Raw genomic sequence first — 27,677 nt, 5'->3', positions numbered from 1 at the left:
CAAGCTAGCACCAATGCACAAAGCCATTTTCTCAGAACACACAAAGACTGATCCATACATGCTGCATTTTTGTTATTAGTATTTTAGTCTTTTTGTAACATTCTCTCTCCCTCTCTCTCTCTCTCTCTCTCTCTCTTAACTTTCCTAGCTTGCTGTGTGACTGTCTCTGACCAACATATGCAATCTATCTTCATACATTACACCTACATTGCTTTAGATAAACAAAGCCCTGAACGGCTTTACGTCAGCCGAGTGTGTGAAGCTATGAGCCAATTGCCTCTCATCTGGTGGTACCATTACAATGGTTACCATAAAATGAACTCAGACACAACACAATTACCAGTGACATGTTGAAACATTTATTATATTTTCCTGCTCAGAATGATTCAAATGAAATGAAATTAGTTTGACATCACTCAAATATCATCGGCTTGTTACAAATTCTGACAATACATATGACAAAACCTTGTAAGATATGGACATATTTTGTCAGCCTCAAAGCTAACTAAAAGAAAAATTAAATAAATAAAAAATAAAAAAAAAAATTGAAGAAAAAAAAAATACCAGTAGTGAAAGCGTTATGTTTTGCTTAGGGACAGCCTTTGGACATCAAAGACTTCATGAACATGCATTACACATATGATGCATTTATACTGAATACCAGTCAATGTTCTACCCTGCAGTCAGGTGGACGTGATTTTAGGAATGCACCCACATCACAACTCAATCTATCTCATTTCCGACAGCATCAAAATGATTATCAAATTTCAGTGTACCACAGCTTGTCACAAGCATGGCGATCTACGATGAAGATCGTACACCAGGACCATCCAGTTTAACTTTGCCTTCTTCAAATCCAAAAAAGGATTTTCTAAGTACATATATCATCGCCAAGGAGCTATTTTACCAGTACTCTCTCTGAAGCAAAGAATGAGAAATTGTATGAGATTTGAATTCTTACATTCATTCCACTGTCTTATTCGCTGTTTTAGTCAATTTGACCACTGTTTCCTTGTCCTTAGCAAAGTCTCCATGAGATAAGGAGTCTTATTTTCAGCAAAAAAAACATGTCACCTAATTGTGCAATGCAGGTACTCTGCATTAAAACCTTAAACTGAAATGCTCCACGACAACTAAAAAAAGTGTAGTAAGTGTGGCGGTCACATATTCTGCCATTTGAGCATATGACAGACAATTTGAACAGCTCATAACAGCTGGACTTGCAATCAACATGTAAGTGGCACAAGGTACGGAATTCCTTGTTTAAAAATGTGTTAGTCATCATAAAATTGAGGACCTGACCTTCCCATTCTCTTCTCATTTGTCACAATTAATGACTTTCAAGCAATAACATGTAGACATATAATGTATACGTCACACATGTTTGAGAGTTTTCATTTTCACAAATTTGGCAAGTCAGATGCTACTTGCATATCTAACACCAAAAAGAAAAACAAAACAAAACACGAACTCACTCTGATCCACATGTGAATTGCAAACATGCAGTGATTTATGCATATATTTCTCTGTTCACTTCTGTACACCACAATTGCAAGTTTTACATGTGAAATTGTCAGGAAGTCCCCATTCACAAAAAATTATACTCACTCCATAAATGGTGTACACAGTAAAGAGGTTCTTGTCACAAATGAGAAGTCTTCATATGTCATTTACATATTCGGTAAAATGTAGTTGCAATTTTGTTTTCTACTACTATTTCTTACAAATTTATTTTCCCTCCATCTCTTTTTCTCTCCCTCTCTCTATCTCTCTCTCCCGCTCTCTTCCTTATTACACACACAACTCTCCTACATATGAACAAGTAGACTCTTTCCGGATTAACTCCAGAAGTCCTGTACAAGCAGTCTAACATTTCTTAGAATTTGCATCTAGCTCGTGTCATACTTCCTCTTCTGAAAGTTTACTTCCAGAATTTCTTGATGGACATGTTCTTCTCTGAATCCTTCTGCATGATCTGTACGAGAAATGAAAAAAAGTAGAAGAGATTTTCCAAGAGCTCAGTACATTGTTTCATTTTAATAGTCATGTACATGTACAGTATGCATTATGTGACATCCAACAATGAAATAATCTCTGCCTCTCTGACTAAAGGTGTTTCCACATTAGTTTTCAGGTCAAATACGAGCCATGTGTAAGGATAAGCTGGTGTAATTTAATTTTCCATCCCCATTCCTATTAAATTGGAAATTTGTCCATGATTTATTTTCGTACTTGGCGAGGCTAGATGATTTCTTGTGTTCTTAATTTTGTGGACTGGCGTGACAATTAAGCGAGCAATTCAAACAGCTCATTGCTGCCATGGTGGTTAAGGGCTTTGGCAGCACATTCTGTACGACGGTAAAATGTAACTGGTTTGCATTACGACAGCACATTTACTCATGCAACAGGACAAGCAAATGTAAAGAAAACTATGAAATGGCAAAACAAGCACAACATTTGCACACTTTTCATTTTGCGCAAGTTCATGTCATAGAGAAAAACATGCAAAATTTCCACAACCAGAAATTTAAACTTTAACAGTAATGTATTCAGAAAGATGGCAGACCAGCAAAATGACAACATTTGCAAACACCCCCTCCCCCCCCCCCCCCCCCCCAAAAAAAAAAATATATATATATACTGTTATTTTCAGCTTTTTAAATTTCCTTGCATTTAGGACAGGTACTTCCTGTAAAAGGTGTTTGTATGGCCAGTAGGCCTATAGCCTAAATTATATGAGCAATATCACAGATTAACAAAGTCTTTGCTGCAATGCTGGATTTCAAATTATGAAAGAAGAGCATAAGAGAGGAAGACACAAGGAGAAAGAGGGAAAGAACATGAAAGCAAGAATAGAAGTAATGAAGGACATTTCATTAACACATGGGCAACTCTTCCAATTGCCTTGCATCTCTCGGCTGGAAACAGGAGGACTATAATAAAACAGGATGTTGATAATGATGGTGGTTACCTTGGCAACAGCCATTTCAAAGTCTTCCTGGGTCACATGAACTCTCCTCTCCCTGAGGGCATACATGCCTGCTTCAGTGCACACACCCTGGGGATAGGGAATAATGAAACACATATCGGTGACTGCTAAGAAAATATCTTCACATCGCTATTAAAATGGTGACTCTTCATGTGTTAAAGCATTTAGCTGTCACAACTCATGGTTCCTCATCACCATCCATTAAATGACCCCCAGAATGGACTGAAAATGCAATGTACATCAGACAACCTACACATCTAGGTCCAAAATGTCACAATTTCACACAAAGGGTACTGATTCAATAACGATTAAAGGATTGCAAAATTCTTATTGACAGGGTTCATGTCACAACATCTGATTGGAAAAAAAAAAAGACAGGAAAGAAAGAAAAACAAAGGAATAGTTCAATTGTCATGGAGCCCTTGGCGAACTAGGTACAAACAGGAGCACACTGCTTACCCACAATCCACTTCCAAGAATCACAGGCACAATGTACATTTCAGTAAAATTCGTGATTTACGGGCAAAGAAGTGGCCAGTCTATTAACCCTAAAAAGACTGGGCTATTTTGGTAGCTCGAAAGACTGGGGGGGGGGGGGGGGGCCTAAAGGGCCCCCCCTTAAGATCTCGGCCGTGGATCGCGCGATCGCCGCGAAAATTTGCACAATGGTAGTGTGCGATGTAATCTACAAGATCGTATATTTAAATTTTCCAAAATAGTCTTCTTTTATTTTATTTTGCTGAATTATGCTAATTTATGCGAGAAATCAGACCTTTTTGATCTAAATCAGTAAATAAAGCTCCAAAAGTGCTCATTTTTGGTCTGGATATTCTTTGTGGCATTCTTAGCAAATGTACTTGAAAAAAAATTTGGTATCAAAATTAATTTCTTATTCATTTTATTGTTTTATGAATTTCTTATGTATTTCTTTGTTTTTTCGACCTTTTGTTTTTGTTGTTTTTTTCAGCAAAATTTGTGGCAGACCCTGTTTGAAGCATAATACTACTAAAATAGATTGATTTTAGCCATGGAGAGTAAAAATAAGCATATTTATATGAACCATGTGATAAAACTTAATTTGTATTGACTTTGTACACAAAATCACATTTTTGAGCCATTTTCGGTCTCACGTGCATGTACAAAAAGTTATGTAACTTCAGAATCGTACCCCCGGGCGTCACAAATTTGGTGTCAAAATGTGCGGGAAACTCGAAAGAAAAAAGTCATAGAGCATCGCGGCGAGAGCATTGCGTATTGCTGAGTAATCGCGCGAAATGTCGAGGGGGGGCCTTTTAGGCCCCCCCCCCCAGTCTTTTTAGGGTTAAAGTACAGTGTGTTTCTGCATCAACATCTGCACCTTTTCAATCATAAGAGTAGTTACATGTATGTTTATAATACTACAGGGGAAACTCGGTATAACGAACACTGCTATAACGAGATATCGGTTATTACGAGGAAATTCCCCCGGTCCCAAATTTCCTTCCACACAAGTCTATGTAAAATGCTACTCTTATAGCGAGATCGGCTATAACGAAATAACTGCTATAACGAGATAAATTTTGTGACTTCCAAACAAAGAAAAACATAGCCAATCAAACTTGTTATAGCGAGGTAAAGCAAAATGTCTTCGGTAAAGGCAAAGCTTTACTTCGCCTGTGCTATCATCCTCCGAGACTATAAAGCTCGATGCGCCAAAAACTGTCTTGTACACACATAATTATTTTCTTCAGTGCACTCCAGCTAGCACTGCATGTTGTACGTGGAAGTGTGTGTGCGCGCGCACACTGATACATGCAGAAAATGTGGTGGGACGGCCATATGTATACATGACATCATCATGACGTTTAGCAGGTGTGAGGCAATCTGATGCTGTGATTGGCTTTCTACATAGGGAAATCCCCATCTTCACACACACGCAGTCATAATGTACATACAGAATGTGTCACATACACACACAGCATTGTGCAGACCATATTCAAGCTTTCCACACAACACACACCCATACCATAACCACATACCACCAATCCACAGACGATCTTGACACAATCGCAAGCTATATAGATTTACAAATTCAAACATCTACAATTAATAAGAAACACATTCTTGATATTGGATTTCATTGGCGGAAAAACATCTTCTTACCCATAAAGGTGAGTAATTCCCTCACACACAATATCAAGTTATCAGTATTGATTGAAATATGATGGGTAGTCCCACATGTGCAAATTAATGTCTTTATGTTATGCTTTCTTTTATGCCTACTGATATAACGAGATATCGGCTAACGAGGAAAACGACTCGGAAAACGAGGAAACTCGGATAACGAGGAAAACGACTCGGTCCCGACCATCTTGTTATATCGAGTTTCCACTGTAGCTGCATCACTAGAGAGATATGTGGATAAGAGCATTTACATTGAAATCAATGTGAGTTGTATCTCCCTTTCATACTTTGCTATTAATCTTAGAGTGCGGAGATGTGTATATGCTGATGGACACACAGGTCTACTTGTTTCTAGCCCACAATAACCTTGAGCCTCTTACAATCTGTCACCTACAGTAACATGACCTTTGACCTACCTTGACCTCTGCCCCTGATGCTCCAGGCATAAGTTCAGCAATTTTCCTCAGATTGATGCCTCTCGTCAGGTTCATCTTCCTCGAGTGGATCTTCAGGATGTCAAGACGGGCTTCCTCGTTCGGTGGGGGAAACTCAATCTTGCGATCAATGCGACCGGGTCTGAGGAGCGCCGAGTCCAGGATATCGATTCGATTGGTAGCCATGATGACCTGATAATAAGGAGATCTCATTGTTTAGGGTCACTATGCACACAGTCAAAGACTTAACAGAAATAGCTCATGTCACCATGCACCATATCGTTGCTGGGGTGATAAGACCTTGTATCTGCCATTTTGGTGAAAATGAGTTTTTTTGATTAATGGTCAAATAATGGGTTAAGTGATGTCCTGTCCAAATCCCAACTGTCTTACTCCAAAAATGAAGCCACCACAGCATGTCAAAGGAAAGGCTATCGTATTCGCCACAGTGCTCTGGCCGCCATGTTTTTTGGCTCTCCTGAACATTTGACATTTTGTAGATACGAGGTCTTATCGCCCCAGCGACGATATCGTCTGTTGAGAATGAGAAGGGCGCTAAGTGGTCATGAACACTATGGGTTTAGTGGCAACTGAACGCCCTAATCATTCTCAGCCGACGATATGCAAAGATTAACTACATTTGCTTAGTCATTTTATTACAAAGTAGTACTGTCTTGAGTTTACTTTAAAACCGGAAATATTCACTCATTTCAATTTGGGCCTCTGAATTAATCAAAAGTGTCACTATTTTAGTTCATTCATGCAGTTTTTCTTTCCCCTTTCAATTTATTTTGACTTCTGTGCATCAATACAAAATTCAGGTATGTTCAAAAGCTTAGTTGGGCTGCCTGAAGGATGCAACAAAATTTGGCAATCTGACTCTGCAATGGCTACATTAGTAAGTACTGTCCCATTTCATTAAAATCTTCAGTGGTTGGTTGTTCATGCCTCCATGCATTTTAGTAGAATTTCTCATTACAGCCAATCTCTTATTTGGTACTGCACAACAAACAAACCATTCTGGACCTAAAGGTAGCCTGACATCACCCTTGATCTACCCAATGAAGAATACATGCAGTTTCACTCAACTTTGCATGAATTTATGCAAGTTGATCATGTATTTACAGACATTAACTTTCAGAGTACGGTGATATGCAGAATAAATGAATCAAGGAAACAAGCACACATATCCCAAACCCACAGACTACTTGTACAGAGGAAGGAACAGATGCCTACTAAGGCTGGATCACTGATATTCAAGAGATGTTTCTTCACAAGCAATTCAGGTGCTGAACACTTATAACCCATTGAGGATGAGCTGATATCACTATAACATGCATTTCCCAAAAGCATGTGCAGGAGTGTACTTGGGAATAGTCTTCAATGGGTTAAACGACCCCATGCAGATGCCGCACTCACCTTGATGTTCTTGGTGGCTTCAAAGCCGTCCAGCTGGTTGAGGAGTTCCAGCATAGTTCTCTGCACCTCACTGTCCCCACCGGAGCTCCCCTCGATACGAGTCGACCCAATGGAGTCAATCTCATCCATGAAGATGATTGACGGTGCATGCTCTCTGCAAAATAAATACAGTGTAAATAACGCTATAGTGTTAGCAGAAAGAAATGATAACATCCACAGTGTGTGTAACGGTACAGCATGGACACACTGTACCCCCTTTCTTCCTCACATTCTTGTTTTAACCAGTTAAGAGTCATTTGCATGAGACAAAATTTGTACCATAAAAAAGAACAAGAACAAGTACAGTTTGATCAGCACAATTACGTTACGCTTGTTATATGGTAGTATTGTGCATATAAATCACATGCATGTTTTTGTGACACTGAATGGCTCATTCACATCTCACTGATGGTGTAACTCTGATCAACCATAAGTATACCAACTGACTAAATGTACATGTGACTCTTAGGTTACACTACATCATAGCAAAACACACACATTAGTCCATGGGCCAGGCCAGATATTGGTACCATCTGAGGTGGCAAAACCTTTTTGGTGTCATTTTGTTTGTCGGGCATAGATATGCTTATCAAGCTATGATAGCATTTCCAAATGAGTAGCTTAGTCATAGTAAATGAATTTTTAACCAATTTGGTCTCGTTGTTATATCCCTATACTTCTGAATCGAAACTAACCGCTATACAAAGAAGAGCACTGTCTTCTGTATGTTCCATAGAGCTGTAAAATGCAGCTCTATGGTATGTTCACAGGTGTTCTATTGTAAACGCGGTGCGTTTAGTCTTTATTCAAGGCAGCGAAGGGAATATCCAAAGGTTATGATGTCCACAGCGCTTAGTCTTTATTCTAGACGGCGAAGGGATTATCCGAAGCGTATGATACAGTGTATATCCTTTTATCTAAAAACAACAACAACAACAAAAGCAATTCCTCGTGAATTTTACCGTATCTTTCAATTATTTATCATTTTCCCGCGAAAACACTACGGTGAAAACGCTGATACCCCGCCAATGTCGCTTTATTTCCCTCCAACAATATAAGATAAGGCAAAAACAATGTACCGGTACACTACGATACATTATAATGAATGATATTGTAAATGAACAGAGTGAGTTTTGTTTAAATCTGATGTATTTGTTGATAGGGTAGTATAAAAACAGTATAGATAATCCCTTTTATGAGGAACTTTAGATATGATAACGGTACATTGGTCTAGATAAAGACTAAGCGCACCGCGTGACAGCTGTGGACATCATAACCCTTTGGATATTCCCTTCGCTGCCTTGAATAAAGACTAAGTGCACCGCATTTACAAACAGAACACCTGCGGACATACAGAAGGCAGTGCTCTTCTTTGTATAGCGGTTTAGTTTCGATTCAGAAGTATAGGGATATAAAAACGAGACCGAATTGGTTAAAAATTCATTTATTATGACTAAGCTACTCATTTGGAAATGCTATCATAGCTTGATAAGCATATCTATGCCCGACAAACAAACTGACACCAAAAAGGTTGTGCCACCTCAGATGGTACCAACAACCCATTTTTCGGGTCTTGGCCCATGGACTACATATCTAGACATAATATTCAAGTGACTACTGTATCTTATGAGGACAAGAATTTGACCAGACATACTTAAGACAATCTTGGAGAAAATCTAGTTCATAACTTACAGACAATATACGCATGAATTGCTTTCAGTAACAGTAATAAAGACCAAAATTCAAATATCAATGTTGCATACAATATTGTGATATGCACACTGAGCTGAATAGGTATTCGTAATTTCAAGAACTATGGTAATGGACCTTCTGTTTATAATCCAGAAAAAGTGGTATCTGTACATATTCACACGTACCACCAAACTTGGAGTTGATGGTCTGTCACAGTATAAAGTTTACATGAAAACTTTAGGATTGCCTCTAAAGACAGACAATTTCAAGTTCATGAGACATTGCATTTGGTTATCTTCCTAAAACTATCATGGGAGCAATAACTTTGTTCATTTTTTAATCCCCTCCTCCCCCCCCCCCCCCAAAAAAAATACAAACATAGGAAGTTGTTATAAACTTTAACCCATTGAGGACGAGTCCCGAGTACACTCGGGCAAGTGTCCATGGGAAATGAGTGTTGTAGCAAAATCAGCCCATCCTCAACAGGTTAAGATGGAAATTATGGTTGTACAGTTGCCATGCATACCTTGCCATGACGAAAAGTTCCCGGACCATCCTGGAGCCCTCACCAATGAACTTCTGGACAAGCTCAGACCCTGAGACTCGGATAAAGGTGCATTCCGTATGGTGAGCTACAGCCCTGGCCAGCAGTGTCTTACCAGTGCCTGGTGGCCCATACAGCAACACTCCCTGAACATAGCAAACAAAGGTGGAGGATTCTTGTTCTCAGCCCTGAATTTCCCCAGTCACACATTTGATATATATGATGAATTCTCTGGAGATGGCTGGAAGAGATCTGTCTACACATTGTGAATATAAAATCAAACTGAAACAGAACTGAACTGAATATCTACTCTGCTTTAGAGCCATCTACTAGGATAATACTGAATGTCTTCACAATTTATACATTACTGAATATATTTTAAACAAATGATTGTCAGGCTCATCATTAATTCAAACTGTACAAACCACAGTTCTGTAAAATATTTCTTGAGATACTTGGCTTATAGGAGGAACCATCTTATCAAAATATCTATAACACAAAATGCAACTTGTGGGACTGACGACAAAAATGCAAACCTTTGGTTGTGCGATGCCAAGGGCATCAAATAGCTCTGGATGTTTGACAGGAAGCTCAATAACTTCTTTGATCTCCTTGATTTGCTTGTCGAGACCCCCAACCATCTCATACGTTGAGTCTGGGACTTTCTCCACCATCATGAGACTGACAAGAGGGTCCACCTGGGAGAAAAAAAGAAAGACAAATATCATCAATATTACAACATAACATTCTTAATTAGCATAAGATACAAAAACAATACTCACAATTATGAAAATGAAATCAATGTATCAATAATTCTCATGCTAATATCAATCATGTGTAGCGATATTAATAAACCTCATCATTAACATCATTCTCATCAGTCAGCATCAACAGAATGATTTTAAACTTGTTTGTTGATCTGTATAACCCAGTGAGGGTAACTAATGTATTCCCACACTCAGAAAAAGGAAGAAGAGTAAGTACTACAAACAAACAAATCAAAGGATGACTACACTGGTACTTTTGGCCATATACTGAATTCCTTTCAATTACACATTAACTGCATAATTGACCAATTTGATTCTACATAGAAACAACACTAACTTGCCCCCATGACTCCAGACCATATGACACTCAACCTAAGCCATGATAACACTGACTGGAAAAAAAGGCACAAAATAATTGAATAAACAAGCACTAATTACAGGCATGGCCTAGATGTATGAGTGTTGTGTTCAAATGAGGTGTTCCAAGCTGTGTTAATAGAGTATGCAGTTTTCGCTTTTCTTCTTTTTTACAAAGCACAGTGGGATTATTTCAAAACTTTGCTTCAATACCCCTGCCTTGTAAAATTGACTTTAGTTTCCATTTCAGAACAAAATCATAGGCTACTTTGCATCTCCATGATATCATTTTCCAACAAAACTTTACTGTTCATTGAATTGACACACTCACTACACCATTACATTCCCAATCATTCTGGGTTTTGATGAATTTAAACCTTAGCCTGAATGTTAAAGCAAACAGGAATGCCAGAACATACTGCTACATGTACCCACTGAGAACCTTTGTTGTGACTGCTTACCTTGTTTGGAAGAATCTTGTGCAGGGTGTGGCTGTCATTCCGAAGTGCTACCCTGCAGTTGGGTTGAACATCGGCTATGTCAATGGATTTGTCAATGTCCACTACAAACTTTCCTTCAGGATGTACCTGTGGTGAAGGAGAAGGCCATAGGTAATGAACAATTATGATATTATGTATGACCTCTAGAAAACTGACATCAAAATCATATGCATATATTTCTTCAAACCAAAAACAAATACAACACAAACAAAATATACAACAAATATCACACTATGCTTTAATAATATGATTTATTAAACCAAAGCTTGATGACAGCTTTACTCACAACATACTAATAGAAGCATGAGAACAATATCATCACAATCCAGTTTCTTGATTTTGGTCTTTCAGGTTTCAAATGGATTGATGATATATAGTGTATCATAAGTAATGATTGAATATGCATATCAACATCACACTCTACATGTGTAATTCACTGAGAGAATACCACTCACATTGATTCATATTTCTTCAAAGCATGTTATGAATGCATTTAAACTAACAGTAAGGAGACTGCAATCTGTACAAATAATGTTCACACAGAATAGGATATTAGATGTTTGAATGCAACAAACCATTTAGTTCTTACCTTGACAAGAACTTTCTTTTTGTCCATAGCTTTGACAACCTCTCCTACATGGGATCCTTGCTCCTGAAGTAACTGGAGCTCTTCTCGTAACATTCGCACTGAAATACAAACAGACATGATACATCAACGAAGAGACACGATACATACTACATCTGTATGTATACATAATGTCTTTAATAAGACAGAAGGTAACAGACTTAAGAACTTACACAATTTTATTATCTTGCTTGGCAATATGGTACTCTAAACAGCAATGCCAAGGCAAGGTACAAATGTAGCATTGACTGATTTTTCTGTTCTTTTCTTGAGAAAATTGAATATCAATATAAAGTAGATTGTAATGGGGCGAAGGAGACGTTCCAGTGACAGTGTGACAAATCTGAGCAAATTTATATGGTGTGCTTCTTTTGACATCATCAGAGAGAAGCCAAGTTCAGATAAAACACGAAATCCCTACCATCGTATTGTTTCATTTATCTAAAATATAGCTCTGAGTGGGTTTATGGTCACCTGACATTCAATTGCTGCTCGATCCTGTGTACATGACTGTTGCTGATATACATTGCATGTATGTACAAGTACAGTGTACTTTGTATATACATGTTACATGTACATATCAGCTTCACATCACATATTAAGGAATGTTTTGATGTAATCATTTAACTTTTCTGCATCCATTACACTGCATTCCTCAAAAATGTTTCTTGCCTTTTATGACATCTGCAACAGCTAAAATACGCATCATAATACCTAATGGTAAACACCTTGCAATAATAAGATGCACTCACTCACAACAGCAAGAGTTCAACATATTTTAAACAATACCATTTCACAACTTTCGTTGCAAAACATTGTTTACTCTCACACATGGAACGTTTTCCAAATAGTAAAACCATTGTAATCTTAAGGTTCGAAGGTGTTATGCTATGAGATCTGTCTGTGCAAAAGTCAAGGAAAGGTGTAAAACAGTAGCCATTGCTATGCTTATTTCACCTGACTACATTGTTGGTGACATCATGGAAGGCAAGAGAGATATTCTAAAGGCGGAGCTTGGTGAGTGCAGGAAAAAAAATAATAAATTACTAAAAAAACTTCACATACATATTCAAATTACAAAAAAAACCCAAGAATTTGTGACTTGTATACCTAGTACAGAATGTACTCACTTCAGTGGATGCCAACATGTAATGAATGTCAGAGAACCTTTAACACATTTTTATTGTCTTAGAAGAACCACCATGTTCCCAGGCAGTGAGGCTACACAAGAACAACCTTCAATCATTTAAACTTACCTTTTGCATTGAGTTCATTTCGTTGGCTTCCAACCGCCTCAAATTCTGTGTCTTGTCTGTGACCACTATCTGTGAAGGAGTAAGAGTTTCACAGGATAGCATGTTTACACACTGTTAGGTACTTTCAGTCCAACATATATCTCTTCTGCCTTACAAAAATAGAGTTTTGAGAAACACAATAATACTTTTAATATTTCTTATTCCTTTATTGCAGTTGTTGGGAACATATTTAACCATGCACCCTCTTGTCCTTCCAAGTCCCAAGTTATGTACAAAAATTATACTTGCAAAACATCTAGGCCTATATCTAGAAGCTGGTGCACAGTATTTCATGGATATCATGCAACAATTGGACATCACTTCATGTGTACATGTATGTTATGATTAGAAAAACGTGAAAGGAACATTTTCCATTCCTTGAGAGGTTTGTACAAACTGAAGGCAGAGTGAGGTACACCATACAATTGTACATATCTTACAAATGTACATCAAATAAACGATGAAGTTCTTTTCCTCACCAGTGGCAGATCTCATTTTAAATCTGTATGCATGGCAAAATATAAGCTAACTATTTGTTCTGAGAAATGTAACTATTCAATTGTTTAGTCATGACTATAGTAGAAACATGCTGCATTGATATCACCACTCTTAGATAAAACGTCCAATACACTGTATGTCACTTTCAATCTCTCGATAGAAGCAGAGGGCAAAAAGCAAAAATCAGCATTGTTTACTGATAAGCAATAACCTACAGAAATTTCCTACATCATTATGAATTGATAAGTTGTTCATGAGCCATTTATACCCAGTACCCATAATTTATTTTATTACTTACCTGTAATTCCTCAATTTTTGTTATGTAGTATCTTTGTATCCCATCTTTACGATCAGTTTCATCCACTTCCATTTTCTGTTGAAAAAAAGGGAAGTGCACAATGACAAAAAAATACTTGAATTGAAAAAAAATATACATATATTACTGCAGATGGGGAAAAATCGTTGTAATTGTTCACCCTCTGTATTTTTCAGTTAACCTGTAATGCAACTGCTGATCCACAGAACAATTTTCACAAACATGTCAGAAAAAAACAAAACTACACTGTATTGTAGTACTAGCAGATCTTCATCCTGTCATCTAAGACAAATACAGCTCTCCAGGCATTGACACTAATTCCATTCATTTAAAAAAAAGAAAAAGAAAAAAAAAGCGGTCTACTACTTCTGTACCTATCCTGGCAATAAATAGTGGAGGCATGCATTTGGCAGCCAATGCAACATCATTCAACTAGGATTCCTACAGCTGTACACTAGGAACCAGCGCAGGGCGTTGGTGCGGTTAACCCGTGGGCGTTGAGGGAGAGTTCCAAGTATCGGGCAGGTGTCTATGGGAAATGCGTGTTGTAGCAAAATCAGTCCATCCTCAATGGGTTAACAATGGTTAACATTCCACAATATCATTCAATTAGGAGTTAAGTTTATGGAGTAAAATTGATGTAACGTTAGGGATAGGATAGGGATATTACAATTCTGCTACGTGTCCACTCTTTGAGAGATGATTGAAGGAAAAGGAAGATAATGTATTACCATTTAATATAGTAGCCTATCACCTAATCATTCCAACAACAACAACAACAACAAAACCATCACAGACAGTTTGTTTGAAATCTCGCCTTGCCTTGTGAGGTACATACATGTTGATGTATGATGGGGGGTTGTGTTTCTAGGCACTTCAATTCGCGTGTGAAAATTTACCTATTTTTGGCTATTTTACATACATAACATACAATATGCACCCTTTACTAAGTACCTAAAAAACTTGATATAGACTCCTCATATACTAGACAACATACTCTGAAAACGGCGTGAGAATTAACCTGCTAAATCGTTTGATTTCCCCTTCAAAGTGACTCCATGTACGCGTTTGGCCCCACAACAACGCTTGGTCATACTACTAACAAGTTATAGAAACTAAGTTAACCAGGGCTGCCAACTCTCTCACTCATTGAGAATGAGAATCACTCATTTTGGTCCTTTCACACTCTAAAACTTTATTTGTATTTCATTTGCATGCATTTCTATTGATCTCACTCATTTTGACTCCTAAATTATAGCATTGGCCTATGGGAGTCTCACTCCCAACTAGTTTCCAATGTTGGCAACCCTGAGTTCACTACTAAACTTGTGCAAGTTCTGCACTGCATGGCATGTGGTATGCGCTTCCATTGAGCTTTTCCTACGTTTACGTGTAGTGAATGACAAAGCGTTATTTCATTGGCCCCATACATTCACTTCGGCGTAGCCGTTTCGAAAACAAAAGCTCCCGGTGAATATGGAACCGCTAATGGTAACTAATATATCACTCCAAAATTTTCCTACTGCAATTGACAAGTAGAGTCTTAGCATTTTCACTCAGGGAATGCTAGTTCCGAAAAAACAAGTGAATCAAACGATGAATAACTCTAAGTAAAGCAAGCTACTTACATCCATTTTCGGCATGTAAAGAAAGATCCCCTGAATGAAATGTGACGTTGAGGGCAGCCTTCAGAGCGCATCAACCTGTCTGCCTAAATGTAAGTGTGCTGCAGGTTGGATGGGCCCTGTCTTATAAAACTTGTGATAGAAATCAATCAATCACAAATCTCTTGAAAGCTTCAATCAATCGCAACCTGTGATTGATTGATGGCAGTTCTCTGTCTTAATTTCAATCATAACTATTTTATAAGATGAATTTGCATTCAATTGTAAAGTTGTGATTAATTTTAATCAATCACAAAGACGGGGCCCAGGGCAGGGGCAGAGCTGGGGGGGGGGGGGGGGGGGGCATTTCATGAAGCAGTTTGGTCGGATATTTTTCTGACAAACTGTTGCAAGCTACTGAAATCCTTGCATCTGAATGGCTGAGAGCAACTTTGTCTGACAACTTTGTTGGACAAAATGCTTCGTGAAATGCCCCCCAGAAATGAATGACTGTATGTATTAATGAAAATTCAAATTCAAATTCAAATCATAGATATTGAGTTGATCAATAAAGTAAATGATCAAAGAGACACACAAAGCTATAAATGGGTGAAGTGCCGATTATATAAAAAGAAAAAAAGACAAAGAAAGAGCGAGAACTGTCGAAGTGGAATTATTTTTCGCTGCAGGTCTCCAAATCATTCAAGAGCAAGGCCTTGAAAGCAAATTATATTCTAAGGCCCCAAACATCGACGGACCCTCTGTCCAGTTGGCCCAATATTGGGGGTGTTAGACAGTACCCCTGACGAAGGAAAGGGAGTCATATCAAAACTAAGTCAATACTTAACTTGGTTGGTCGGTACCAATGCTTAATGCTTTTTCATCATTTGCTGATTTTTTATATTCATTGAAAAGATTTCAAATGTGGATATTTCAGTATTTCAGACATCAGAGTGGTATGAAAAACAACGTCGATGCAACGACTGAAGTTGTTCACACTTATTTCAACCCATCCTCGTGTGCAGCAGAATTTGACAAGAGTCAAGACTTTAATAATAATAATCATGGCCGGCGGAACCGTGGGGGCCATGACACATGGGGGCTCGGGCCCTCACACTTTTTGTGCACCATGCAAAGGAATACAGTACATAAGGTGATAAGGTGTCATCACTTTGACCCCCACACTTTTTTTTTTGCGTCCGGAAGTACGTAAGTGGCACTGAATAGAAATATACAGAGATCCTGCAGTATGAGCGCGATAAGGTAATGTTTTCCACTGAAGACCTTTTTTTTTTCTTTTTTTTTTCTTTTTTTTTTTGCTTGTTAGCCCATGAAACCCGAAAGTGGGCCCCCACACTTTTGAAAACGTTCCGCTGGCCCTGATAATGATGATAATAATAATAATAATAATAATAATGGTAATAATATATCTATGTATAATTTATAAAGCGCTTATTACAACGTTTCTAAGCTGGAGAAAAATTAGAAAGAAATTTCAGTCATGAAGTAGATAGTAAGATGAAACATAACACAGTATCTTTATTAATTTTCTGTATACTTCATAACTGAGCATGAGACATGCAGTAAAACATAACAGTCATTCATCAATCACGGAATTGTAAAAATAAGCTTAACAATATTGCGTAACAAGACGATGACACTATTTTGCTCTATAGTACTATCATAGAAACATTAAGATTTCTAGAAGATACTACGTTTATGATACCATCTAGTATCATTCATTTATAGGTTAAACATCATAATTGAAACTACCTGAAAGTGAAAGATATCACGTAAATGTTTGCGTCACCAGAGTGTGCAAGTATAGATAGAGCGGTCTATTGCATCGTTGGATGTCACGATTATTATGATTAAGAGCATTGTGTATGCAAACAGAATGGACCGATCAGACTTCCACAGTGAAAACCTTGAGGTTTAAGAATGTGACTGCAGACCAGATATACGATCAACAATGTCTACCTAAACAGTTAATACATTGTAAATGCTCAACAGATGGTAGCACTCTGAGGGACGTTAAGGCTGTCATAACTGTTCTGGAGAGTCTTGCATCAAAGCCATGCTGTTTTGATGTTGAACCATAAATCTAGGTAAAAACATTTTCCACTTTTGATAATTCGAAAACTGTGTATCGGATAACATTGTCATCGACATGAGTAATAGTTTAATGATAGTGTACTATTTAGTTGGAGGCGATTTGAGTATGAGAGCATGAATCAGTTACGTTAAATCCATGATTACTTTTAAAGTTAAGTTTCAGATTTTTAGTTAAATTTCAACCATCAGTACAAACTTGAACTTTACACAAGATTCAATGATGTGTATGTGAGTGTGTGCTTACAATGACCCTGGACAATAGACGTGAATACCACAAAATATACCACCTTTTTAAGAGCTCTGCTAGCTGGACTCTTGCTCCAAGGCATACAATGAATGCTTTATTAATCATTCATGATGGATTGCCCCATGCAGGCACCGCTAGTCTGAATTCATGGTAAAGGGTAAAATGAATGAGTATGAAAAAATACGCATATGTTTCCATATGCTTGCATACACTACATTTCAGGATGAATAAAGACTAAAGCTGTACAGTGGTAGTGGGATTTCTCATTGACATGTAATAGAGCATTCCAATCCTGGCCATTGTTCAGGACCATTGTCAGGGTGTTAACCACATACTGGCATACACACCAATTATTGATCCCTGTGCAAAACTAAAATGTACACTATTCAGCTATTGCTCATGTCAATGTCAGTGTTATCAGATATAATAATAGTTTTTTAACTATCAAGGATCAAAAGTGAAAAATGTTTTTTTTTTGTAACACATGTATATATATATATATATATATATATATATATATATATATATATATATATATATATATATGTAACATTGTGGATTTTGCCAAAACAAAGAGAAAGAAAGATTTTTGAGAATCAACATTAAAACAAAAGTAACGTAAATATACATTTTTTTGGCAAATGAGTCACCCTGCGTCATTCAGGAAGTCCAATCTTTCCGCTCACATTCTCCACTTTTACTTGCCAAATTTGGGCATAATGTCCACTCTCTGCCCTCCTTGGGTCAAGCTATGACCTCATAGCCATCAGACATAGCCCTCCACCCAAACAAAGTGGCAGTAACAGTGACGTAGAACCGTGCGTCGGTGGATTGGAATTTAAAGTTAAAATATATCTTTGGGAAGGGTCCTAAACCCAATAAATAGAGAAGTATTCCTCTCCTCACTTCATATTGGAATCTTTGACAACGAGGAAGGATCAAGATATTGTGAAGCAGAGCGAGTGATCGGGAGTCAGCTATCTTCGTCTCCGGCAGGGGGTTCGGTTTTGACGATCAGAACCTGCGAATTAAAAAGAACATCGTAACCAACATAGCGAGTCCCGGCTCATCATTGTTGTCGTTACATATATGATGCAATATTTGGTACCCTGGGGTACCAAATGAAAATTCGCCATTTTGTTGAATTAATTATTTATATATTATGTTGAATTAATTTTTTTTTTCAGCGCTGTACCCTGGCTTACCAAAAAATGTGTCAAAATATGTTTTAGTATTATTATGCACAAAAATGTTTTCTTATTTGTGATTATGCAACAATTAATGCATGCAAGTGTACTTCGAAAAACACCTATGGTGCTAGTTCATTGCTACGACTTTGCCGTATCCGAATTCGGAATCGGCGTATCTGAATTCGGATACGCATTATAAAATAATGGGCATGAGATGGCGCTGTACAACGCGGTACCCCGGGTTACAACGGTACCCCGGTGTACGGCGTGCCGAATCATATATATATATATATATATATATATATATATATATATATATATAACGAAGAATCAAGAACTATTAATGCATTATATTGCCAATAAAGAATTAGTTAATTAGGCTCGCATTTTCGGTGGCCTCCACCTTCTTCAGGAGTCTCGACTATTTCATGAAACTGATTTATGCTATCATTTTCAAACTACCTCCAACAAAATTGTACACTACTCAGCTATTGCTCATATCAATGTCAGTGTTATCAGATATATAATTTTTTTAACTTTCAAGGATCAAAAGTGAGAATTTTTTTGTAACACCTTGTATAATGTATATATATATACTATATATATATATATATATATATTAGATTATGTATATATATACACAATATATATATAATATATATATATATATATAATATATATATATATAATATATAAATATATAATATATAAATATATAATATATATATATAATATATATATATAATATATATATATATATATAATTTATATATATATATATATATATATATATATATATATATGATATATATATATAAGAGATTAAAACCTAAAATGGCAATTAAAACGCTTTATCCTGGCGAGGAAATTAAGCGCATGTTTTAGAAACAAGACACCAAACAGGTTAGTCATCGCATTCTTCATCAGCGACCAGGATGCGATGTGATGTTAGATTAAAATCCGTTTCTGAAGCAAAACATACACCCAAGGGTATACGTCTGCTCCTGGTCGGACGGATTTCAAAACTAACCTGCTTGTGATGGAATGCGTCTAGACTGGTAGTTGCTGCCACAGTGCATGGTAACCGCGCAGTGTGTATGTGCGCGTTTTGCGTAGCAACGACGCATCCATGGACTGGTTCCCTCCACGAAGAGCCAAAGATGAGAGGATGAAATCAGTGTTAAAAAACATGACAAATATGAATCCCTGATAGCTTTTCAATGGACTTACATTGCCAACGTCATGCTCCGATTTACTATCACGAAGATAAACGGTTCAGAGACCCACCTCATCTTGTCTTTCACTGACGCAAACTCACATCTCCGGCCCCCATGTAGAGATATCCCAGCCAGTAGTTGTGCCTTGTCCGTGATGGAATACTGTATCAGACTTTCCTGATAGTCAACGGTCTTTCCCGTAGTCAATCAGACTTTTCCTGATAGTCAATCAGACTTTACCTGATAGTCAACCAGCCTTTCCTGGTAGTCACTGATCAATAACGAACAGAAGTGAATGAGATTAAAACCTAAAATGGCAATTAAAACGCTTTATCCTGGCGAGGAAATTAAGCGCATGTTTTAGAAACAAGACACCAAACAGGTTAGTCATCGCATTCTTCATCAGCGACCAGGATGCGATGTGATGTTAGATTAAAATCCGTTTCTGAAGCAAAACATACACCCAAGGGTATATATATATATATATATATATATATATATATATATATATATATTACATATATATATATATATATATATGTAATGTATATAGTAATGCATTATATTTCCAATAAAGAATGAGTTATATTGGTGTATATGCATAATATTATATATATATATATATATATTATGTATATACATGCATATACATATATACATATATAAAGAAGAATCTAGAACTGGTAATCCATTATTTTGCCAATAAAGAATGAGTTTATAAGGTTCGTATTTTCGGTGGCCTCCACCTTCTTCAGGAGTCTCGACGGGGAAGAAGGTGGAGGCCACCGACAATTCCAGCCTAATAAACTCATTCTTTATTGGCAAAATAGTGCATTACTAGTTTTTGATTCTTCGTTATATTTGAGCCAATACGTGAATTTTCAACATAGGCATATATTAGAGAGAGAGAGAGAGAGAGAGAGAGAGAGAGAGATGTGGAGAGAGGGAGAGATCGTCTGCTCTTATCTGTCTCACTAGTCAGAGCGGGCAGTGCATTTGCGCGTACAGTATGACATAAGATCGACTTATTTCACTGTTTATTATGAAAATTAATACAAGCTCCCCAGATCCAGGAGCTACGGCACATTCTCAGATTACTTTATACGTTTTCACATTTTTGAAGGTTTTGGTCGTGGGGTTAATGATTGGTGGTGCTGTGATTGTGTCATATAATTGTTTTCTCTCTATACGCATTGTATACCTTGGATATTATGGCGCAATGAAAATGATTTATTGTGCACTGTTATTATACATTGAATTTGTAGAAACAGAGTTCGGCCATGGGTTAGGGATCGGAGAGAATGTTAAAGATTCACAATCTTATTTCTACAGTTTGAAAATAGTTCAGGGAATTGTCGTAAAAAATGGTGTAAACAGATAATGATTGTTTGGTATATAATTGTATGATACTGTCTCGTATTGGAGAGATGTTTTATAGATTTGTTGAGATAATGGTGCGAGATGGCGAAGAAGCGCCAGTCACCATAATAGTGACATAGTACATTATTTTCTAGGTAGGCCTGCAATAAATCTGTATACATGCTCAATCCGCATTCCTATAAATGTTATATTACAATATTTTTTTTAATGTTTTGACTATTCCCTGATGTGTGTTGGTTGGAAAAGCTTAGTGGTCATATTATATAATGATTTTGATAGCATTTTCCAGCCCGGCAACTTGAAAGCGAAGCACGTAAGGTGGGAGGGGGGGGGGGGGCTCACTTTTTGTATACTCTTATAATTCAATATTAATGCATTGTTGAGCTTGCGGTTTTGATAGCAGACTATACCCGGCAACAAAGAATGGCGCTTCTACCTTTGCTGGTCATGCTTCAATCCTGAAAGCAGAGCTCAAGGCAGGTAGAAACGTGTTCATACATGTACAGTATACCAGGTAAACTTTTAGTAAAAATACACACATGCGAGTATTTTTTTTAAATATCAATTTCATATTCGAGTGTCAGCTTTTAAAGTATCGCATCTACGTTGTATTGTTGAAAAAAAAATGCATGACGGTTTCGAAATCTCTGCCTTACCAGCATTACCACTGTTATATACCATTATGCAAACACGAAGAAATGAACCACACATGTCATGAGCAAGTAACCTCTCCCGTCCACTCTTCATCACCATTCTCCCCTCCCCCTTAATTCTCTCTCCCCCTCCCTCCCTGCTTTCTCTCTCTCTCTCACTCTTTCTCATTGAGATATGTTATGAATTTTAAAGAAAAAAATCAAATGTTGAGAAGATGTTCAAACGCAAATTCTAAAAATCATACGGAAGTCTCCTTTAATCTGAAGTCTGCAACCCTGTTATACGATTCAATGTATGCTGACACATTTTTTTTTTCATTTAATCAAAGTCTGCTTGTATACACTTTGTCTACAAGTTTTGACACTCAAACGTGTCATAACTATGGTATATCATGTGTGTTTCACGTGCTGCCCATTAGTCGTTCCCATTATCACAGCCTGCTCTTAGATAGAGACTGATATACTTGCCTTCAAAGTAACAACGACACTTAACAGCTATGAAACTTTAATTGTTTTCAATGCAGACGTTTGAAGTGGATAATGAAATATGAAGAAAAAATATTTCTCAATTGACAATGCAATTTCCCCCTCTATAGAATTACAGAAGAAACAGGGTATATAGCAACGTCACGTTGCCTTTTTCCTAAAGAAAACAAAAACACTTAAAAATGCAATGGGGAAGAATAACATAAGGATGACTTCATTACATCTTCCGCTATTATTTCACTCAGCAAACTTGTATAAATAGACAGGAAGTCAAATGCAGGTGATTGTCTATTTCGAAACTGAACCCCCTTTATCGAGCCGATGGTAGAACTTGTATCTCATTTCAGAAAGTTTTCTCTTCGATTGTCACAGCTAACGTTGTAACCCAGGTTTCACAAGTTCGATCATTTCATGCAGTGGACCACATTTCCTCGTGAGAAAGTTGTCCTTAACCATGACGTCTGTTAGTCTATCAGCGACCTCAAAGACAGAAGTTTTAACCGAACTGGCCACGGAAATATCAAGCTCTCCATTCATTGCATCATCCATGTCACCTGGTGATCGTGAGGAAGTCTCGTCCGACCTCGCTTTCCTCCATCGTGCCATCATCAGTGTCTGTTTGCTCGTGGTATTTTTTGTTGGCAGTTCGGGAAACGCCTTGGTCATCGTATCGGTGATTGTCTCGAAGAAACTTCAGACAACGACCAACATTCTGGTGGTCAGCCTCGCCGTAGCGGACTTCATCGTCTGCTTCACCCTACCCCTCCAGGTTTCCATGGTTTTGAGCGACGTCGACGACTGGCCTTTCCCTGAGATCGTGTGCGTTCTCGTCGTTGCTCTCTCGTTCACATCGATATGCTGCAGCGTGCTCACCCTAGGGAGCATCGCTGTCATCAGATGGTATGTTATCACGAAATCAATTCGTGGCGATCGCGGATTCAACACCCCTCGCAGAGTCTCCTTCGTAGCCATAGCAACGTGGGTGGTATCATCCGTTTTCATGATAGTTCCTCCGTTCGTTGGCATTGGGTCCATAGGTATTTCAGAGTATTATCACTTGTGTTCGGTGACCGATGACAATCCGACTAACTTTATATACGTATCTCTGCAAGGAGCAATACTCTTTGTCACGCTGACAGTGACAGGAATTTTTTACCTTCTCATTCTGCGATTTGTTCTTGCAAGTTCAAAGAATTTTCAATCGCAGTTCGCGGACAGTTCGGTGGGAACATCAAGCGGGGCCAACAACGGTTCCAACTCGACGTTCGATAGGCGCGAAATTGACATCACGAAAAATCTCTTCATCGTTGTCTGCGTCTTCGTGGCATGCTTTCTGCCCACCGTCGTAAACTTCCTCATACCGGGCGCCAGCGTTATCACTCTCTACACAAGCTCATTTTTAACCATCAACAGCTCCTTGAACCCCATAATCTATGGTCTGAAACATCCCAGCTTTAAGGAGGTTTTCCGTTGTCTCCTGACGGGCAATCTGGAGGGAATTCCCCAACCAAGCAGTCTGCTCAAACGACACAAGACAAAGGCATCGAAAAACCATTCCCAACGAGTAACCGGTCGGGATTCATCCTCTAGTGTGTAGATAGAGTTCTGTTCAGCATGTCTCAAATTATTCTAGGTCACTATTTACTTCTAGGCCTAATCGCTGTGTCTGCATCTTCTCCCTCTTTTTGCCCCGCTCTTTCCCCTTGTCTCATTATTTCTGTCTCACTTTGTTCTTTCCCTGCGGTTACCGTCTCAAATGCACTGATGAAAAGCACCTTGATTAGCGGGGGTCAAACTTGATATCGTTATGATATGGTTTCCATGTTTTGATGAAACCTGTGTGATTCAAAGTTCCATAAAATATTATGTACTTATGTAAGCGTTATGCATAATTATCGCTTTGTATTATGCTTTATTTGGAAATAAAATCATTTGAATTGCATATTAGTTTACAACAAGGTAATGACTGAATGTTCAACACGCCATAGGTTCATTAGATATACAAGTTAGCGCATTTTACTTCAATACCATAATATGCACCGTTTTTGATAGTCTTTGGATTTCATACAGACCCACTAAAGTTTGGTGCATCACAATCCATGCTAAAACCCTATCAATCTTCGCTTGACAATATTATGAAGTAGAAAAGAACAGATATTTATTACGATGTTTTGTTTTGTGAACTGTGAGCAAATAAAGTCTTACTGAAACTTGGTGAAAAATGATGTGAGAAATTGTTATGTTTTTATTTCAATTGCTGAAAACCGCAGTATTTTAAACATAATTTTTTGCACTAAAACAGGCTCCAGTTTACTCAAGGCCGTGTTCAAAGATAGAATACGAACTTCTCAACACTGCTGTATTGTAATATAATGTGATTGTCTGTCATCAGGCTTGACAATATGAATGAATGGTTGTATATCAATAAGAAACTTCGTAGTTCTACTTTGCGCATGAGCAGAAAAGGTCATTTTGGTACCAAGACGTGTGATGGTTTTTAAATTCACAGAGATAAGTATCTGTCATGATTATTCATTCAATCTTCGTACATGATACTTGTCCTTATACATCCACCTGACTGCAAAGCTGGTATTTGGCAATACGAATAGAAACATGTTTCAATGCATTCAATACAAAACAAAGAAATGGATGCTTCCCCCGAGGGTTGTTTGACGGACCATTCTGGTCACCTGGGGGTGTTTCATCAACGTTTGTCAACGCTGACAACTTGAATCACCATAGTAACAGTCAGTGACCAGAGCGTCTCAGCCAATCAAAACCAAGGATTTTGCTGAAATTGTATAAACGTTGATGAAACACCCCCCCCCCCCCCCCCCGGTCTCGCTTATATGCGAGATCATTTTTGTTGTCTTCTTGTTGTTGTTTAACACGAATTCCATGATTGTTACGCCGGGCAAAGTTACCGGTACGCATTACGTTGCTTTGCATATGAGTGAAGTGCTTAACCAGCTAAGACAAATAGAAAGTTCATTTGCACCAACGTGCACATGAGCTAATTACGAACTGGCTTATTATAGTAGCCTGTAGATGTTTTCTTGTTTCATCAGAAATTCTTAGAGTAAATAAATCGGACTTTCTTACAGCAATTCACGTCATTACTGTAAATATCAAAATTAGATGTTCATTTGGCATGTACATATCTATCATAAATCATTGTGGTTGAAATGTTTAATGTTGAAAGTGTTTAATGTCCTCTGAATTATGACCGTTAACCGCAGTGAAACACTTCAACTCATATACCTTGTGGATTCTCCTCATGTATTTCTGTGTTGATGCAAAGTGTCAAATTTTGCATACCTTTATAAACACTTGTATAATGACATAATGTTCCTTTCAATGATACTATTATTTTAAACAAATAGTTCCGTGTATATGTTTATGTATTGTTGTAATATATTGTTCGTTTGTATTCCTTTAAATTGTCCAATAAATGTGATATTGCAAAACAAACTTTGATTTGATCTGAACTGAATTGAATTGAATATAATGTACTTTAATGAATCACACTACATTTTGTTATATTTACATTATGCTATTTATTGTTAATAGATGTAGAAAATTTGATAGCAAATGCTGTTTATCAAAGTTCAATCAAGCCATCATTCCATGATTTGCATTTCACTAAGGATTAGAAATATAACTTGTTATTTGAATATCTATTCACTCCCTTGAAGGGCATAAGTTACTTTCAATGTGCGTGTGTATACACCTCAGTACGACAATACCTATGAAATGATATCGATTTCTTCAGCCTATATAATACTATATACACATTTTTGAAGAGGTATGCAGAGTCGGTTTTATATGTCAACATGAATAAAAAGAGAGAATAACATAAAAAAAGGTTGTGCAATGTTATTTTTAAGTCTTTGGCCGCAGACCTTGGTGGAGGGAGAATTTCGTTGTTTGTTCTTTTTTTTTTTGATTGATTTGATTTATTTCCGCATTCAATCAGATACAAATTTAGTACAAATTTCAAAAGCATAAAGACAAAGAATACTGTAGTAAGTGCAGTGAAATAAATCGATAACAGTACACAAATAGATACACATAAGTGATTGCATTGAGTAGTATACATACACAGAAACATAAAAATTAAATATACAGTATTTTCAGTAAATAACAGAGATAATTGAACGCACGAGACCGCCATCGTAAGCGATTAAGCTTGAAATGGACTGGGCCTCATTTTGTTGATGGTTCGGTGCTACAGTGGACATTCATTGAGTTTAATACCTCGAAAGATATAACAATACATCAAAGTATGCATGAACTAATGGCCAAATATTTCTGTGGCCTCGTAGAAAATTGCCATACAAATATGCACTATTACCATCCACTCGCCTCTCTCTCTACCCCCCCCCCCCCTCCCACACACACACACACACACACCTTTTAAAAAAAAGGTGGTTATGAAGAGGCATGTAAAACTTCGAACATTAGTGGGAGACATTCAACGAAATCTCGAAAAGAAACCCCAAATAATTTTTTTTTCTTTATAGTATTTTATGTCAACATGACATGGCAGTTTATGTTATGAGGGTCCCCAGATTTCAGTGATCGCATGCATAAAAGGAGCCCTTTATATAGGCATTATTTTTTCTTTGTGAATATGTGGAGCATGAAGCTATACGCGTATTGTTGCTCCATGCAGGGCGGTGGGACTCCTCGCTGCTCCATGGTTTGAATGTGGATTTGCGATTGAGGGTGACCACTCCCATGGCTTCCTCTGGTAGGAGGGTTGCCTTCAAGGACCATATTCTGTCGTCTGCAGTGTTGATGAAACTTCTTAGTGTTACGTAACTTGAAAAGAAGGGCATCGAGAGCAAACAGCATTGCTGCACAGTAAACTCGGGATGGTTTCCCACACGAATCGTCATGTGCGTGGTATACAGTACTATGAAAAAAAAAGTCAAACAACCTCAGTGTCTGTGATTGCAGAACATAGGTATTTATGCTAACTGCCTTCTGAAAAGATCGGGCTTTTCCTCCACCCCACCTCCCCCCCCCCCCCCATTTCTCTTTCTCTCTTGAGGGCTTGACCCAGCATTGGTGTTACCAAGGAGGTACTAGCCTAGTACCTCCTTGGTGTTACGCGGTGTGCTATAAAAAGGTGTGATGTGTAC

At 37.7% G+C, this 27,677-nt stretch overlaps 2 protein-coding genes across 2 annotated transcripts; one reads left to right on the top strand and one right to left on the bottom strand.

Moving 5' to 3' along the window:
• Positions 1 to 1,885: 1,885 nt before the first annotated feature.
• Positions 1,886 to 15,291, bottom strand: LOC139716465 (26S proteasome regulatory subunit 8-like). Its single transcript, XM_071628012.1, is given in 12 exon segments — positions 1,886 to 1,975; positions 2,972 to 3,058; positions 5,569 to 5,778; positions 7,006 to 7,159; positions 9,263 to 9,426; positions 9,817 to 9,978; positions 10,866 to 10,991; positions 11,494 to 11,591; positions 12,786 to 12,812; positions 12,815 to 12,854; positions 13,621 to 13,695; positions 15,267 to 15,291. Coding segments are annotated over 12 exon segments (1,212 nt in total). The 5' UTR covers positions 15,282 to 15,291; the 3' UTR covers positions 1,886 to 1,921.
• A 7,693-nt stretch (positions 15,292 to 22,984) lies between these two features.
• On the top strand, positions 22,985 to 24,127 carry LOC139716418 (mu-type opioid receptor-like). The gene has a single exon (XM_071627965.1). It carries the CDS (start codon positions 22,985 to 22,987, stop codon positions 24,125 to 24,127), a length of 1,143 nt encoding a protein of 380 aa, XP_071484066.1.
• Positions 24,128 to 27,677: the final 3,550 nt, after the last annotated feature.

Source organism: Diadema antillarum, unplaced genomic scaffold, assembly GCF_040938485.1.
Source record: "Diadema antillarum isolate AM-2024a unplaced genomic scaffold, OU_Dant_1.0 scf00000065, whole genome shotgun sequence".
NCBI classification, from domain to species: Eukaryota; Metazoa; Echinodermata; class Echinoidea; order Diadematoida; family Diadematidae; genus Diadema; species Diadema antillarum.
This window is presented reverse-complemented; position numbering and strand designations above follow the sequence as displayed.

What these genes read in the sequence shown, in the direction of transcription:
- LOC139716418 (XM_071627965.1), top strand. Translation starts at nt 22,985, where the DNA reads ATGACGTCTGTTAGTCTATCAGCGACCTCAAAGACAGAAGTTTTAACC.